General features: G+C 39.9%; 1 protein-coding gene across 1 annotated transcript in view; it reads left to right on the plus strand.

Moving 5' to 3' along the window:
* Window positions 1-712: 712 nt before the first annotated feature.
* zbtb10 (zinc finger and BTB domain containing 10) overlaps window positions 713-18,117 on the plus strand; it is a 68,061-nt gene continuing 50,656 nt past the window's right edge. The window contains exon 1 of the mRNA XM_078216367.1: window positions 713-1,811. Coding sequence (XP_078072493.1) covers window positions 1,002-1,811 — 810 coding nt within the window. The 5' untranslated portion in view covers window positions 713-1,001. The remainder of the gene's footprint in view (window positions 1,812-18,117) is intronic.

Consider the following 18,117-nt stretch of genomic DNA (forward strand, 5'->3'; position numbering starts at 1 on the left):
TTCATGGTGAGAGAGCTTTGACAAAAGGGTCATCGAAACGTCAACTCTTTTCTCTCCTCACAGATGCTGCCAAACCTGCTGAGATTTTCCAGCATTTCCTCTTTCGGGTTTCAGATTCCAGCATCTGCAGTAATTTGCTTTTAATCGTTTCACAATTGGCAGTAGATTCTCAATTCCAGATTTTTAAAAATTGTATTAAAATTCCACTGTCTGCCGCCGTGGCAGGATTCGAACCCAGGTCCCTGGGAACATTTAGCTGGGTTGCTGGATTAATAGTCTGAGCGATATGCTGCGATGGTCAGTAAGAAGTCTAACAACACCAGGTTAAAGTCCAACAGGTTTATTTGGTAGCAAAAGCCACTAGCTTTCGGAACAGGCTGTTCCTTCGTCAGGTGGGTGGGAGTTCTACCACGCGATGGTCAGGCTGGAAACTAAGAACCGTTTGCAAGATGAATGGGGATTAATTGAAGGGAAACAGAAAATGTACATCTATATGTGTTATAAATTAAAGAGAGTGACTGACTTGGCCACTGGTTGGCCGGGGGGGGGGGAACCGGACTTGGGTCTGAGGCTTGTTGGCAACCGTGCGGCGCGCGGTGCAGTCTGGGAGCTTTGCCCGTTGGCGTCCGCTGCGTGTCTGGCGGACTGGGAGCCGCTGGGGCTGGAGTAGGTAGGGGGGGGGGCGGGGAGCAGCGCGAGGGAGAGAGAGAGAGACACACAGCGAGAGCGCGCGAGCCAGCGGCACGAGCGGCTGGACACTGGATCGCACGCGCGGCGGCCCGCTCAGCACCGGCTCCTCAGGCGGCGCGGCCCCGGCCTGGTCTCCCCGCAACTTTTCCCAATTCATCCGGCTCCGGAGTTTGACTGGCAAAGAGAAGGGGAGGGGGGGAAAGCAGTGAAAAAAAAGGTTCTCGCGGGAAAGGAGGTCCCCCCCCGCGCCGGGCCAGGGCTCGGATCAGCGACCCCTCCCCTCCCCCCACCCCCCCTCCCTCACACACACAATGTCCGACGAGAGGAACAGGCGCTCACTGGCTTTCCGCACCGGAGCCGCCGCCGCCGCTGCCGCCACCCCCAAGATCGAACCCGAACTCGGGCCGCACAACAACAGCAGCAGCGAGGCTTCGAACGGGGCCTTCTCTTCGGTCAGTCCGAGTAAACTGGCCGATCTCCCCGCGCTGGACGGTGCCCAGGCCGAGGCCGCTCCTGCTCCTGCTCCCGCCCCGGAGGAGGACTGGGTCGAGACGGTGGTGGTGGACGATGAGTACCCGGAGCAAGAGGTCTCGGTGCGGGTGGTGGACGGCGGCTCCATCAGCAGCAACGAGTCCGAAGAGGAGGAGGAGGCGGCGGCGCCGCCGCCTCCGCCGCCGCCTCCTCCTCCTCCTCCTCCGCCGCCGGTCGAGGAAGAGGAAAGGGCAGACAGGCCCGGGAGCGAGGAGCGAGCCGTGACCTCCGGGGAAGGACCCGCCGCCAAAGTGGGGCAAGAGGCCGAGGAGGAAGAGGAGGAAAACAGCGGCTGCCGCCGGAGAGGAGTCGGGTTGACCCTGCTTGGGCGGCCTCAGTCCTTACTGCTGCCGCAACAGCGCACTTTCCAGAGGTCGTGGTTGCAGGAGTTTCCGTGGCTTCAGTATGAGCAGGAGACGGGCCTCATGTATTGCTCCTGGTGCCTGCGGGCCAACAGCGGCCTGGGGAGCAACAATAACCGCAACAAGTTCGTGAAAGGAAGCCGCAATTACAGGAGAACCACGCTGCTGCGGCATCACCTTTACACCGAGCACCGGGAGAATGACCCGTCGGCTGTAGCCTTCATGGAGGTGAGAGTGGCTATAAATTATACTGCAAAAGGCAGTCTCGGCTTCCTCCCCGAGTGGGGGATGGTGTTAAGTAGCCATTGCTGATCCTGTTTTCGTTTCGATTGCTGTGACTCCATTTACTTCAGATTTAAAGCCCTGATTATATTAGTGGCTCTTCAGGTTACTCGAAGCTACGATAGGCGTTAAGGTTTAAGTTATCTTTCTCTGGCTCTCCCTCAGTCCCATCCCCCAAGGTCCTTAATCCATTTACACAACAGATTGAATTTAGTTTGGATCTATTGATCGGAACGGAATTTGATCTCGTACCCTGTTTACATGGCACCATGTCCCATGGATCGGAACATAACACCGGGGGGATCACATTACAGTCCAGTTCACCCTGTATTTGGAAAGGGGACGGGAGACACAGGCAGCACCAAAAAAAGCACCAGATCTTCCACGATTGTGACTTCCAACTTTTTTTTCTTCACTAAGTTTTGTTGCCCTCGCACAGCTATAATACGTTTGGTTTAAGAATTTATTTTGCAGCAGTGCAGAATGTAAGGCGAGTTGGTCCACTTTTTTAAACTAAGTAAATCAAAATTGACATTAATTAAAGACCACGCTTGAAACGTTTGTTAGATTAAGTACTGCATTCACACAGCTCGTACTTTAAAACAGTTAAGTCAAAACATTAACAATATCATTTTGAATAAGAAAATGTAGATGCTCAAAATCAGTAACTGAAAATGCTGGAATGCAGCATGTTAGGTTTTGGAGAACACTAGTTATTAGGCCAACTAAACCCTTGATCAGGATCTTGCAAAATGTTGTTTTCAAAACTGTACAAACTTGACTGGGGAATTTGTTTGGTTCAATAGCAAACTAATTTATATTAAACATCAAGGTTGTAAGACTTAATATAGATATGCTTCTGAAATTTGTCCCTAGGTTCTAAATTAAACCTACCCAGTGTGACCACCAGTGACATCGGCCTGAGCCAATTTCGATGATCGAGAAATCATCAGACATTGATAATGCGTTCTTGCAGTGCATTCTGAAGAGAGCTGTAAATTATCATATACATAATTCGCAGAACTACACCAATGACTGCATTAGTTTCATTCTGCTGCTGAACTGTGATAATGGAGAGACATGGGTTTCTGGAAGGTTTTTAAAATGCAAGTTTCAAATAAAAGTCTGCGATAACGCTTCCTACTGCAAATATCTATTCACTGTGCTACATAAATTTAGCCTAATTCAAACCCAGATTTTAAGCAATCAACCAGTGTTAACTTTTAAAATTTGGATTTGAATAATACCAGCATGGTAAGTTGGAGAGGTCAAGAGCAGAAATGCAGTTGTTGATAACTGGCAGGCAAAAATTAAATGCTCTGTGGCAATACATACTGGGCTATTTAATGTTAATCGACAAATTATATAAAACCCTCTTTATAACATGCTTCTTGCTGCAACATGCCTTTTTTATAACTCCCAAAGACAACATTATGGAGAGGGTAATTTGAAAAGGCACAGCTGCCTTGTGAAAGGTATTGTACCAGTCTAGAAGAACAGTCTGTCTCAAATTACTGTAATTGCATCCACCCCAGATGAGCCCACTGTCACTCATTTACTTTTATCTGAAAGTCCTGTTTACAGTTTCATTTTTTCAATTCCTTCAGTTTTCCTCTTGTTTTTGTAACATCACAGGTGGAGGGTACACTCAGGATGGAGTTTCAGAGAAAAAAATGTTTATAGGTGCATATAAATCAACTGACTATTTCAGGATGAAATGTCAATGAAAATGGAATAAGACATGATGTATATAGACCAATATAGCTGGGGTTATATAAAGATTTTAAAATAATCAACAGATTCTGAGAACATCAGCAACTTTGTGTGGAAGTAAAAGTTTACTAATATGACTTGAACCCCAGGATTGTACAGTATTGCATCTGCATGTGTTATCTATTACAGTATTTTAATGCAATTAAATATGTCTTGCAGTATTATTGCAATCAGTTCTTTTTCACATCAGCTGAGTGGGTAGAGCCTGTGACCAGCTTTACTGAAAATACTACATAGAATTATGCAGGTTTAGAGAAATTCTTGCCAGTGTTTTCACTATGCACTTGTATGAAGTATTCCCTTGGCTGAATAACTATTGTTAACTCAGTTGTAAGGTTTGAAAATTTAACTTCTATTGAAATATTTTATATTTTAATAAGGAGGTATCCAGGTACTCTTCAAGATTTAGACCTTTCAAAGTAGTATTGGGCAAATAATAGAAAAATCCAGAGATTAATTGTCCCTGATGTTTCATTTCAGATTCCAAGCTGTTTACTAAGTATTTACTTTGCAAATGCATACCATCTTAATTAGTACCTGAAACTTTTTCTGAAGCTATCTGGCAGTATTTTTTACGTAAGGTATATTCCCAAAAGAAGGTTTTTTCAACAGAATGCAAGATTAATTTCTTGGAATCTATTGGTTTCCCAGTGCAGATTTTGTATAACACAAGGTTGTTTAAAATAAATTTATTTTTTCCTAAGTGGAACAGACACAATTAGAATTAAATATTTAATTTCCATAGTCAAAGCTGAACCCCTTTAGAAGATTTTATTCCAACAGTGTTACTGGAAAAATATTTCAATATTGCCATTTTAAAAACATCAGTGCAGTGGCATTTACTCTCAGTGGGACCGTTGTGATGCGTGGTCTCAAATTTGCCAGCCATCATTCTTGGCTGAAATCTCAATTTATTAAGTTTAGTTTTCAATTTTGATCGCAGCGCTTTTATTATGATTAAGAAATTAATATATAAGCTCATTAGTTTTTTTTTTCATTTTCATGTTTGTCTTCTAAACATCTTTCTTTTGTTATCCTTTACCTGTTCTCTCTCTTTCTGCTTTTGCTGTTGATATAGTGAACAGAAGTTTGTGAAGCGAAAATTGGCTCAATTTGAGGAAAGCTAACATTTGTGAGCTACTTTTAAATTAATTTCATGCCACAGTGAAAATCGTTGAAATTGTTGGCATAAATTGGTCTTGCCAGGATTTGATTGTTTGGTCATGGTTTAGGTGGGTTTGTGTCAATTTCTGTTCAAAAAACTTCTGCTCTGAAGTCTGTTCATTTAAAATTAAAATTTACTAGGACTAGATTAATTTGCTGTGTTACTTGCATTGCTTAATTAAAATGTCCAAATAGTTCTAATAATGTAAAGTGAACTGAATCATCAGATGCAAATTGCAACACTTAAAGAACAGGCAAAGTAAGCTGAGCTATGAAGTTTAGTACAAACAAAAGGAGGTGAAAATTTTCAATAAAGATTTGTTCACGGATAACATTCAAGTTCTGAAGAATGAAGTGTTAGGTTTTGTGTATTTGATAATTCAATCACTGTATTGTTTGTGTGGGGCAGTAAGATTAAATTTAATATTTAAAAATGACCTTTTAAATGCCTTTCAAGTTAAATTAGCATTTTACTAATGCAGATGTGGAAATTAAAGACAATCTGGCAGTTAAATGCAGCCAGTTCATAAGCACCAGTTCTCATAACTCCTTTTAAAGAGTTAAATTTATTTAATTCAAATGTACCTTGCAGATAATGTACTTCTGCTTTCCAAGTTTCTGGTAGATCTTAACTTAGAAAGTTTGTGACCCATGGTTATTGTCTTAAATATGAGGTTGGTAACGGAGATCTGAAATCATGAGTAAAAATTGTATATTATACACATGGTTCTTGTAAGAGAGACCAACACAATCCAAGTCGACAAGATAAGGCACTGCAGCCCATGTTGGGCTTGATCTGGGGCTTGATCTAGGGCTTGATCTTAGCCAAAAGGTCAAGTGGTAGTATTTTTGAACCAAGATTCATGAAGCAGATTAGTATTAGACCATGAGCTGAAACAGTTTAGGACAGTTTATGTGGTGTCTGAAATGCAGATGATACTGTTGTATTGAATTGAAATTAAGATCTGTAAGCTTATAAAAACTAATGTTCTCGATTATGTGAAGAAACTTCATAATTTCCCATGTTCCTGATGCAATTATTAGAAATCAGGTAATCTATGTGAAACAATCCATATAATCTCCATCTGAATTCAATCACAAATTTGGTACTTTAATTTCTAGCCTTTTCATTGTTTATATTAAAACTCAAGACAAGGTCCTTCAGTAAACATACCCTTAATTATTCTGCAATATTCAATCTATGAAACATATTTGCCATTTTATGGTGGGTTTTCTGCTCAGGCCAATTATGTTTGCTGAATTTCTAATCCCAGGCACAGAAAATAGACCTACCATCAATTATTTCACAGGGCCCTGCTGATTGGAGTTGAAAATCATTAATGTTTTTGAAACTGAACTGTATAAACGTGAAAAATCCTGGGTTTGATGCCTGACAGAACTGGCCAATCCCCTGATCATGTGACCCATCTTGGAATTATGTAGATGTTGGGCAAGGATAAAATTGGGTTAGTTGTGGTTTCCCTACAGTCAATGTTTGGGGGAGGAACCAGTGGGCAGTCATTTGAAATTAAATTGAATTCCTGCTGTAGAAAATGAGGATTAAACAGGAAATAAGGAAAAGATCGAACAGAAACAAAGATGATTTCAGTGTAAACAAAGCATATCAACCAGATTATGCACTCAAGCTGATAGAAAAAAAACCTAAAACAATGAACTTGCTGCCATAAATTCCATGATGGTCTATTTATTACATGAACTATGCAACTATAAATTATTACCTTAACAGTTGTTACCAGCTATCTTTTGTTTTCAATTTACTTTAAATAGTTCAAACTAACATGGTCCTCAACCATTTAGTGTTCTGTCCTTAAGTTTAAAAAAAAATAGGGCAAGGGGAGGTTTGCATTACTACTTATTATGGGCAGACACGTCAGTGGTGACATTTTTAATGAGAGCTACGTATCCACTTTTGCTGTTATGTTAACCATATAATGTCATATAAGTGAAGGCAAGTCTCTTATTTGGACGTAACTGAGGATTACTCAAGGAAAAGTGGGATGGTACTGCAGGAAGTTAGTGGGAGAATGTTTTAACCCAAGGAATACAGAAGCCATGTAATTTAAACTTGTAAATTATTTTAAATGTAGACGTGTAGTTCTGAATAGATCAAATAGACTTGCAGTCCTGATAGTCCAGTATTTTGTTTTCAATTTAGAGCATGGAAATTAAGGGTCAGATTCTGGTGGCTCAGATTGACTTGTGCATCAGAGTAGCTGGGAATGGTGCTGAGTTCATCAAAAGGCAGGTGAAAATTCTTAACAATTGTGATCATTTTTGTGAATTCCCCATTCCATTTGAGTGTATAGCTTTTTAATCCTTGGTGCAAATATTAGGAAGTTAATTGATAGTAGTATGTGTTAGAAGCTGATATCTTCTCCCATTTTAATTCCTAATTTAATACCTGAACACTCGCTTCAAGGTGTACTCAGTGCAAAACCAAGCTACATAGGGCGGCACAGTGGTTAGCACTGCTGCCTCACAGCTCCAGGGACCTGGGTTCAATTCACGGCTTGGGTCACCGTCTGTGTGGAGTTTGCACGTTCTCCCGTGTCTACGTGGGTTTCCTCTGGATGCTCCGGTTTCCTCCCACAGTCCAAAGATGTGCAGGTTAGGTGCATTGGCCGTGCTAAATTGCCCCTTAGTGTCCCGGGATGCATAGGTTAGCGGGATTAGCAGGATAAATATGTGGGGTTATGGGGATAAGGCTTGGGTGGGGTTGTGGTCGGTGCAGACTTGATGGGCTGAATGGCCTCCTTTTGCACTGTCGGGTTTCTATATTCAAATGTGAAACTGATATTTCGAAGTTTTAATCCATTTAATAAATGAGATTTAACAAATTAATATGTTTAACTTGTATTTGGGTTTAGTTGACTTAGTTTTTCTCGGTACATACATACCATTATGATCAAATGGAATGAAAAGGAGAAAATTGTAGTTTACAATGTATGTAAATGGCTGGACTGTTCATTTAATGAAGTAGCTGTCCGAAATCAGACATTGTACGTCTTAGTGGTAAACAATTCAAAACACTTAAACCAATTTAATCCAAATTATTAAAGGTTGGAAAGATCTGCAAGGGATTTCTCAAAAGAAAATTAACTTCAGCTTTTTACATAGAGTGGAGATCAATTGAATTTGCATAACCCAGAGTAGATTGTTTTTTTTTCCAGACAGGGAAAGTAATATTAAACCCAGTGTTTGACTGCAGAAATTTTGATTTTGTTTTGATGCCTAACACGCTTATTTTGTTTGTTTGATATGACAAACGTTAAACTGGATAATCAATAACCTAATTTTAATATATATTCATTATATATTTTCAAAAACTGCCGTGTTTTAAGTTAAACCTATTTGTATCCATACTATCTGTGCACTTTCAATTTGACAATCAAAATAAATAAGATTATATTTCTGCGTGCTGTTTATATGGTATATTTTTAATAATTTAGCTCAACAAGCTAGATAATTTTGCTGAAATCATCATTTAATGTTATACTAATGGGTTAACTCGCTTTGGAAATCTGGAAAGCATGCCAGAAATTTGGGAAAACAAATGCTCCACAGCGTGTATACACTTGTGTATACATTTCTACTTGCAACTGAATAGTACCTGCATGGTTCTGTGATAGACATGTTAACCTGTATATTAAATTTTTTTTGGAGGTACATTAAACTTCCAAAATATTGGCAAAAGGGTTGCGCTTAAAGAAGGAAAGGCTTACATTGGCGATACTACGGTGAAGGTTCACTAGATTGGTTCCTAGTTGTTGTTGGTGAGAAGCTAAGTTATTTGGACCTATACATTCTGGAATTTAGAAATCAGTGATCAAATGCTACAAACAAGATTCTGAAAGGGCTTGCTTGATATGGTAATCTTGAACATGGGCACAGCTTCAGGATAAGGGGTCATTTTGAACTGAAGAGAAGTTTCTTCTCAAGAGGATTGTGAATCTTTGTAATTTTCTACCCAAATACATTGTGGGTGTTCCATCATTGAATATGTTCCGGGTCAAAATAGGAACATAGGAGCATGGGAATTAGGAGCAGAAGTAGGAAATTCAGCCCTTTGAACCTGCTCCACCATTCAATCAGATCGTGGCTGATCTCGCCTTGTCTCAAATCCACCTTCCTTGTTCGCCATATCTCTCTCTCCCTTTTTTTAAATTAGAAATATGTGGATTTCCCTTAATTCTCAGAATCAGTCTATGGGGAGCAGGATGGGAAAGTGGAGTTAAGGCAGGAGTTCAGTCATGATAGCATAGAATGGCAGAGCAGACCATGTGGTTGTCTTCTATTGTGTTCTTATGCCTACATTATAAATGACATCAAATCGGCGTTTGTATAAAGAACAGTGATCTATCCATCTGATTACATGGGTATCCTTTCTTGTTTGTTAAATGTGTAGCTAGGTTTGATGGTCTCTTATGATGGTGTTCATTGATTAATGTGCATTTCTGGATTATATTCTTGTTTAGGATCTTATAGACGATACAATACCCCAAATCCCGTTGTCCGCAAACAGGACATTTTTCTTTCTGCCCACAAAATGTGGTGAATCGGCGGAAAAAATGCCGGTATTCCCAGAAGAATTTCTTCAGCCAGAAGGTGGTGAATCTATGGATTCATTGCCAAAGAAGGCTGTGAAGAGCAGTTCATTGAACACATTAGAGATAGATGGGTTCCTGATTGGTAAAGAGATCAAGGGTAACGGGGGAAAAAGCAGGAGAATGGGTTTGAGAAACCTATCAGCCATGATTGAATGATGGAGCAGACACAGTTGGCTGAATGGCCTAATTCTGTTCCTATGTCATAAGGTTTTATAACTGCGAAATCTTAGAAAAATAATATGTGGTTATGTAGGTGCTTCCTTGAAATCATTGTAGCCATGTAAAAGTGTTTTTTGGCGTCCTCATTCTAAACCCTGGATATTAAATATGGGAATCAAATATGAGGAACTTGCCTCACCAAAAATATATCATGGGTGGCACAGTGTCTATGTGGAGTTTGCATGTTCTCCCTGTATCTGCATGGGTTTCCTCAGCATGCTACGGTTTCTCCCAGTACTCCAAAGATGTGCAGGTTGGGTGGATTGGCCATACTGTATCACTCCTTAGTGTTCCAAGATGTCTAGGTTATATGAATTAACCATGGTAAATGTGTGGGGTTATGGGGATAGGATGGAGGGAGGACCTGGGGATTCTATGGTTCATACATGTGTCCGGGAGGATTGTTGACCTCTGAAACATAAGATGAAACAACTTCAGGCCAGTTCAGAAACTTTCACGTAAAATGCTTACCTTTATCACCTGCCTGCATTCATCTGATCCAGCATGTAGTTCAGAATCTGGCACAGTCTTGTTCCCGAGGGTGCTGAATTTTGGATGTTGGATCTGTAATAGGTAGCACTGAACTGCAACTTTGATCAAGAGTGCTGCGAGTTGGGTGAGTGAGGGAATCTTCATCTCTACAAATCTAATTTTGTTTGTATTTAACATCTGACTGAAATTTATTGTTTAAATTCTAAATGTCAATCCGGCTTAAACAGGGATGTACAAACTCCACTGGAGAGCAGTTGAAGTTTGTTAATTAAGGGAACTAACTTAAAAAAAATTTCTGTACCTGCAGCTAAGCTAAGTCTTTAGTTTCTGTCTAAATAAATAGTCCTGTTGCTGCAAAGAGTGTGACTTTGAACAAGAGTATTGGAAGTTGGGTGAGTGGAAGAGTTAGATGCTGTTTCTTTGCTTTTTTTAACTTTTCCACCCTGTCGAAATTGGTTCTTCCTCTACTGCAGGGGAAGAAACTAGCAGTTTGGTGAGTATCTGCTAAGTGGTGCCCAAGGGTGTGAATGTGAGTGGACAGGTAAGGGGACCCAGAGGGCAGAAGTGTGTTAGGCAAAGACTTTGCAATTGTCTAACACATTTAAGGCTCTTTCAGCTGGTTTGGATGAGAGTCGGGCTACAGGATGGATGAGCTGACTGGCCATGGCACAGGAAGCCAATCAAGAGGCAGGAGTAAAAGGAATATGGTGGTAGTAGAGGAGAGTATAATGAGGGGGATTGACACTATTCCTGCCGCAAAGTGTGAGAGTCTTGAAGGCTGTGTTGCCTGTTGGGGTTCAGGACATCTACTTGGGGCTGAAGAGGAACTTGAAAGGGGGAGGATCCGGTCATCATGATCCATGTAGATACCAACGACATAGGTAAGCCACTGAAAGAGGTTCTGCATATCAGTATGAGGAGATAGGCACCAAATTAAGAAGCAGAAACTCAAAGGTAGTAATTTTTGTATTATTGCTTGAACAACATGCAAATTTGCATTGGGCAAAAAAGATGAGAGAAATCAATGCATTGCTCAAAGACTGGCTGTGGTAGAAGTGGGCTCTGATTCGTGGAGCATTGGAGGAAGGGGGTGCTATATAAATGGGACTGTCTACGCCTGAACCGTGCTGGAGTCGGTGTTCTACCAGAAACCGAACTTGGCCTAGTATTGTGCAGTGAGATGGAGTTAATTAATGACCATCGATTGTGATTGCACGCCTAGGTAACAACAGTCATAATGTAATTGAATGTTACATTCAGTTTGAGGGTGAGAAGAGAGGTTAATCCTGTTTCTCAGAATTTCCAATAGCTTCTCCAACACTAAGGTTAGAATGACTGGCCTGTCGTTTCCTGGTTTCTCCCTTCTTGAATAATGGTACCACACTAGCTGTGCTCATGGCAAATTCTATTGCAGAAAATAAAAGCTCCTGGTGTAGTGGATAACATACGGCATGGATAGAAGATTGGCTCGCTGGCAGGAAATGGGCATAAATAGGTCATTTTCTGTTTGGAAAGATGTAATGAGTGGTGTGCCACAGAGATCAGTGCTGGGACCTTGACTCCAATTTCCAATTTATCTAAATGACTTGAATGAAGGTATTGTTGCTAATTTTGCTGATACAAAATAGATCGGAAAATAAGCTGTGAAGAGGACATAAGGAGCTTGCAAAGGGATCTGGATAGGTTAACAGAGTAGACAAAGATCTGACAACTAAGGTATAATGTAGAAAAATGTGAAATTGTCCATTTTGGCAGGAAGAGGAAAAAAACATTGTCCAAAGAGTGAGAGATTGCAGAGCTCTGAAGTGCAGAGAATTCCGGGTGTCCTAGTGCATGAATTACAAAAAGTTGGTTATGTAGGCTAGTAATTAATTAGGAAAGCTTTTACTGTGAGAGGAATTGAATACAAAAGTAGGGAGGTTATGCTTCAGTACACAGGGCATTGGTGACACTACATCCAAAGGACTGTTTACGGAATTGGTCTCCTTATTTAAGGAAGGATGTAAATACATTGGAAGCAACTCAAGAGGATGTTTACGCGATTAATAAATACTCTGGGATGGTTGTATTAGATGAAACGTTAGACAAGCTAGGCTTGTATCCATTGGAATTTAGAAGAGGTGACTTGTTTGAAACATAAGATCCTGAGGGGTATTGGCAGAGTGGATGTGGAAAGGATTGTTTCCTCTTGGAGAATCTCGAGGTGGGGGTTATTGCTTTAAAATAAGGGATTGCCCATTTAAGGCAAATGAGCAGAATTAATTCCTGAGGGTAGTGTGTCTTTGGAACTCTCTTCCTCAAAAGGTGGTGGATGAAGAATCTTTGAATATCTTTAAGGTTGAGGTAGATAGATTCTTGATGAGCAAGGTGGTGAGAAAAGTTATCAAGAGTAGTTGGGAATGTGGATTTGAGGTTACAATCAGATCAAACATTATCTTATTGAATGGCAGAGCAGGCTCAAGGAGCTGAGTGGCCTCCTACTACACATTTGTATATTTCTAAAAGAAAAGGTAATTTCAGTTCTGGAAATATATGTGAAACTTATGGAAATTTGTGCAGCGCAGAAAACGTTAAAACAATATAACCTTTTCTGGATGATTAGGTGATGGGTATCTAATTTTTCTAATTTTCACTTGCCAAATCGCATCAAATGTTTTTCACACTATCTTGCTGTTGCAAAAAATGAGCAAAGATCCTTCATTATCATGTCCATTAATCTGGTTATGTTAAATTAATTGTGTTCTTCATCATGAATACAACTATGACACAAGTTGACAACCTTGACACAAATATATACCTTGGGAATTGTTGGAAGGACTTGTTTGAATTTGGAGTTTTGCAGATGCCATGGAATAGAAAATGACACAAAATTAAAAACTGCTTTCCCATCAAAGTCTTCAATTTATGAAGTTTGTTTAAAAATCCTGCTTTAACTAATTTTTTTAATTAGAAGCTACGATGTGTATATATGCTTCTAAGATGCTCAACTGTTTTGAAAGCTTGCTACGCCTTAGATTCAGTTCTTAACTGTTATTTAAGAGGCAATTCTCTTGGGTCATTCAGAGATATACAATGTATTAAGATTATCTACAAGATTAATTGTTTTTCCAGTGTGGCCAAGAAACGGGATCGCTTCTTGGTCTTTTGGCTAAGATCAAGTATAGATACTCTTGGCATACAATGGTGATAAATTGGGCTAACATTTAGAGTTGATCACTGTCAACTGTTTGAAACCATCAGATCAGTTTGAGTTGACGGAGTCCGTGTCATTTTCTACTGTGTCTTCTGCAAAATTCCATATTCACCAAATACAGTGCAAAACATAAAACAAACTTCTTGATTAACGAAATTATCCAGTGTTGGTGGGCTTTATTCTGTATTTGGATTATGTCCAGAGAGGATTTAAAGTTTTGTTACTCTAAGGTGTATGAGTGGTTTCATTTTGGTGGGAGTAATTTGAGGTGATGAATTAAAAGGATTATGTAAGAAACAGATCATTTAAGATTAAAGCGTTTAGTTTAAGTAGTTTTCCTGTAGCATATAGGTAATGATAATGTTGAATATACACAGCAATGATACTGGTTTGGATTTATTTTGGGTAGTGTAACCAAGGCAAGTGATACTTTTAATGTATTTCCTCATTATCTCTGAGGTGGATAATGACAGGCAAAGTGTTCCTGTTTCAAGAGCTCTGAAACTTCTGAAATAAGCACTTGAAAAGATGCAAGCTGAGCAATATGTCATTTGATGAGACCAATTGTTTCTTTTTAGAGATAGTAGCATGATAACCACTATGTGGCATGCCCAACAAGTGGTGGTGATATAAAGAGCAGTTATGACTAGGGGGTGGGGGAGGGAGACTGGTCAAAAATCTGCAAGTTTTACTGAGGTCTGTTGTATCTCATTATTTCCGTGCCAGAATCCAAAGCTTGGTAATAGACTGCAGAGTTTTCTGACTGAATGATGATAGGTATTTGTTGAGAAAATGCACCATGTCGTACCGTTACCAATATTACTGCATGGCACTTGTTTACTAAAATTAGATCTTGTGACACAAATGCTGATGTTGTAGCAATGCCGATTCAGTGATTTCTATAGGACAATAAGACCATAGAAATAGAAACGAAAGTCGGCCGTTAGGCCCCTCGTGTCTGCTCCGCAATTCAATAGGATCATGGCTGATCCTCTCAGCATTGACCCTGTCAAACCCCTTAAGAATCTTCTGTTTCAATGAGATCACCTCTCATTCTTCTAAATTCCAAAGAGTAGAGTCCTCATAAGACAATCCCTCCATGCCGGGGACCATCTTAGTGAACCTTCTGTGAACTGCCTCCAATGAAATATATTGTCTTAAAAAAGTGGACCATAACTGTCACACTACTCTAAATGTGGCCTCACCAGTACAGTTGCAGCACGACTTCCCTACGGTTATAGTTCGACCCCCTTGAAATAATAAGGGTCGACATTCCAATTTTCTCCCTGATTACCGACTGCACCTGCGTTTCATGCACAAGTACCTCCAAGTCCCTTTGTGCTTTCTGCAGTTTTTCTCCATTTAAATAATACTTTGTTCTTTTGTTCCCTCTTCCAAAATGAACAACTTAAGAATTTCTCACATTGTACTCCATTTGCCAACTTAGCCTATCGATATCTCTTTGTAAACTGTTTGTAGCCCTCTCGCAACTTGCCTTTCCACCTATTTTTGTGTCATCTGCAAATTTTGTGACAGGTCATTTGCTTCCTTCCTCCAAGTCATTAATATATATTGTAAACAGTTCTGGTCCCAGCACTGATCTCTGTGGAACCCGATTGGTTACCTGAAAAAGAAGCCCTCTACCCCCACTCGCTGTTTCCTGTCCATTAGCCAATTCTCTATCCATGCCAAAATATACTATCTCCCAACACCATAGACTCTTACCTTATGACTTACCGTTTTTGTGAGTTACCTTGTTGAACGCCTTCTGGAAGTTGAAATACAACACATCAACAGGTTCCCCTTGATCCATCCGCTCTGGTTGTATCTCATTCGAAAAATTAGTCAGACACGATTTTCCTTTTATGAAGCCATGCTGCCTCTGCTTGATTAGATTATGATTTTCCAAATGTGCTGCTATTCCTTAATAATTGATTCCAGCATTTTTCCTACAATAGATATTAGGCTAATTGGCCTACAGTTACCTGCTTTTTGCCTCCCTCTCCTTTTGAATAGGTGTGTCACTTTGGCAATCCTCCGGTACTTCTCCAGAGTCCAAGGATGTTTGGAAATTATAAACAATTATAAACAATTATAAACATTATCTCTGTAGCTACTTCCTTTAGAATCCTAGGATACAAGCCATCAGGGTCAGGGGACTTATCTGCCCTTAACCCTATCAATTTGTCAATGCTGAAATGAGGCAAGCTTCCACAGTTCCAGTGGAACAAATGTCTTTTTGGTAAATGTGTATTTTGGGAGTGTATTTGACATGTATTCTCTGTTCCTCAGCACAAACATTGCACACATTAATTTAGTTATCACCTTATCCTGTTATTGTCAAAAAGAAGTAACACTGCTCAAATTGTGAAGGATGGAAATTACAGGGGCTCTGGCTACAATTTTCAATCATTCTTTGAGCAGTGCGAGAGGAGGGGAGGATTACAAATGTTACTCCCTGATTTTCTTTCAATGTAATGGAAACTCAAACTATGGGCCAATCAACCTAATGTAACGGGGATCTATTTAGAGACCGTAATCCAGGTAAAAGTTTATTGGCATTTGAAAAGGCATGGGTTAACTAATGAAAATTGGGATGGATTTGTTGAAGTCATGTTTGACAAAGTTGATTGAGTTTTTGAAGTAATATAGGGAGGGTTGATATTGATGTTTCTTTGAGTATATGGGCTTTTAAAAGGTGTTTACCCAAGTCCTGCACAATAGATTTCTTTGTAAAATTAGAATCCATGGGAAAACAGGGACAATGGGAACATGACTATGAGATTGGCTGAAGGATAGAAAGCGGAGAGTAAAGGTGAACAGTAGTTCTTCAAATTGGAGGGAAGAATGCAGTGTTCTCTAGGGACTAGCAGTAGGACTGCTCATTTTGATATATAATGAATTGGACTTGGGTGTATAGTACGTAATTTCAAAGTTTGCAACTGACATGAAACTTCATGTAATAAACAGTGATGTGACTAATAACTTCAGAATGAGAGAAACTGTTAAAATGACAGACAAAAAAGGCACATGAAATTCAATGCAGTGTGAAGTGATAAATTTTGGTAGGACAAATGAGAGACAATATAAACTAAAATGGTACAATTTTGAAGGGCATTCAGGAACAGACTTGACTATGCATATACAGAAGTCTTTGAAACTGGCATGGCAAGTAGAGAAGGCTGCATTTTTTTGTTTGAGGACTATACTATAATAGCAGTGGGTCTATGCAAACTTTGATAAAACCTTGGTTGAGTACGGAGTATTATGTCCAATTCTGGACACTTGACATTAAGGAGGATGTCAAAGATTTAAACAGGATGCAGAAGAGATTACTGAAATTATACCAGGGAATGTTTTTCTCGTGGGGAAGGTAAAGAGGAGATTTGATTTGAGAGGTGTTCAAAATTATGAAGGGTTTTTGAAAGTAAATAAGGAGAAATTGTTTTCAGTGACAGAAGGTTCCATGATCAGAGACATAGGTTTAAGTAATTGGCAAAAGAATAGGGGAAAAGAAATTGTACATTGAGTTTGATCTGTAATTCCCATCTCCTGAAAGGTACTGGAAGCAGATTCAACAATAATTTTAAATAGGGAGTTGGATAAGTACTTGAATGGGTCAATTTTGCAAGGAAATTGAGCTAATTGGATAGTTCTTAAGAGTGCAGGCATGATGGCCTCCTTCAGTGTCATTGTGTGATCTGTCAACTTGGTACCTTAGAACAAGGCTGAATGTTTTGGACAGCTTTCCATGACTCTGATGAATGTATATGATTTTATGTTAAATCCATGCAAAAGACTTTGATGGATCCATTTTACAGAATAGCATATTTAGGACTTTCTGATCAATTTCAATAAACCATTTTAAGCTGAAGAACCATTCCGGACATGTCCTTAAAAGATTTAGCAGCATGCATATTTTTTATTAGATATTGTCCTACCAATTCCGGACAACAGCTTGTTGGCATACCGTACTACAAGTCAGCCTGACAATACTAAGTCCTCGCAAGCCCAACTGTCAACTTTGAACCATTCTGTTTGAGTTTCTTTGGAACTTGGAATCAAGAAAAAATAGGATTACTTAGGAGTTTTGTTTATTTTTTTTTTAAAAAATGAATTAAATCCATAAATAGTAAAGCTCCCTCTCGGCATATCCTGTGTTTTCCCTGTGACCTGAAATGGCTGTTTGTTCTAGTTTGGATCTGAGATTGTATTTGTACTATGGAATGTCTCTCCTCTCAGCAAAAAAGCTAAGGATCTAATCAGAATGAGCTCTGTAGACAGCAAAGTAAAGCAAAGATTCGCGGCTTCCATTTTGTGCCCCCCCCCTCCAAACTAGGGCCCGCTGCTGCATCCCCACACTCTGCACCTTTGTTCTGCCATTTACACATTCCGATCTCTTAATGGACACTCTCAGCACCATTCTCAGCTTTTATCATTACCATTTATATTTCCCTTTTTTTTGTCTATGCATTCCTATCAATTACAGCCCCCTCCCTCACCCTCACTCGTATCAATCTTGTCTGATTTTCCTGGTCTTCAGTTCTGACAAAGGGTCATCCTGACTCGAAACATTGGCTCTATTCTCTCTCAGTAAGAATTTTAACAACACCAGGTTAAAGTCCAACAGGTTTATTTGGTAGCAAATGCCATTAGCTTTCGGAGCGCTGCTCCTTCGTCAGATGGAGTGGAAATCTGCTCTCAAACAGGGTACAGAGACACAAAATCAAGTTACAGAATACTGATTAGAATGCGAATCTCTACAACCAACCAGGTCTTAAAG

This window comes from Mustelus asterias, chromosome 7 (genome assembly GCF_964213995.1).
Source record: "Mustelus asterias chromosome 7, sMusAst1.hap1.1, whole genome shotgun sequence".
Classification (NCBI taxonomy): Eukaryota; Metazoa; Chordata; class Chondrichthyes; order Carcharhiniformes; family Triakidae; genus Mustelus; species Mustelus asterias.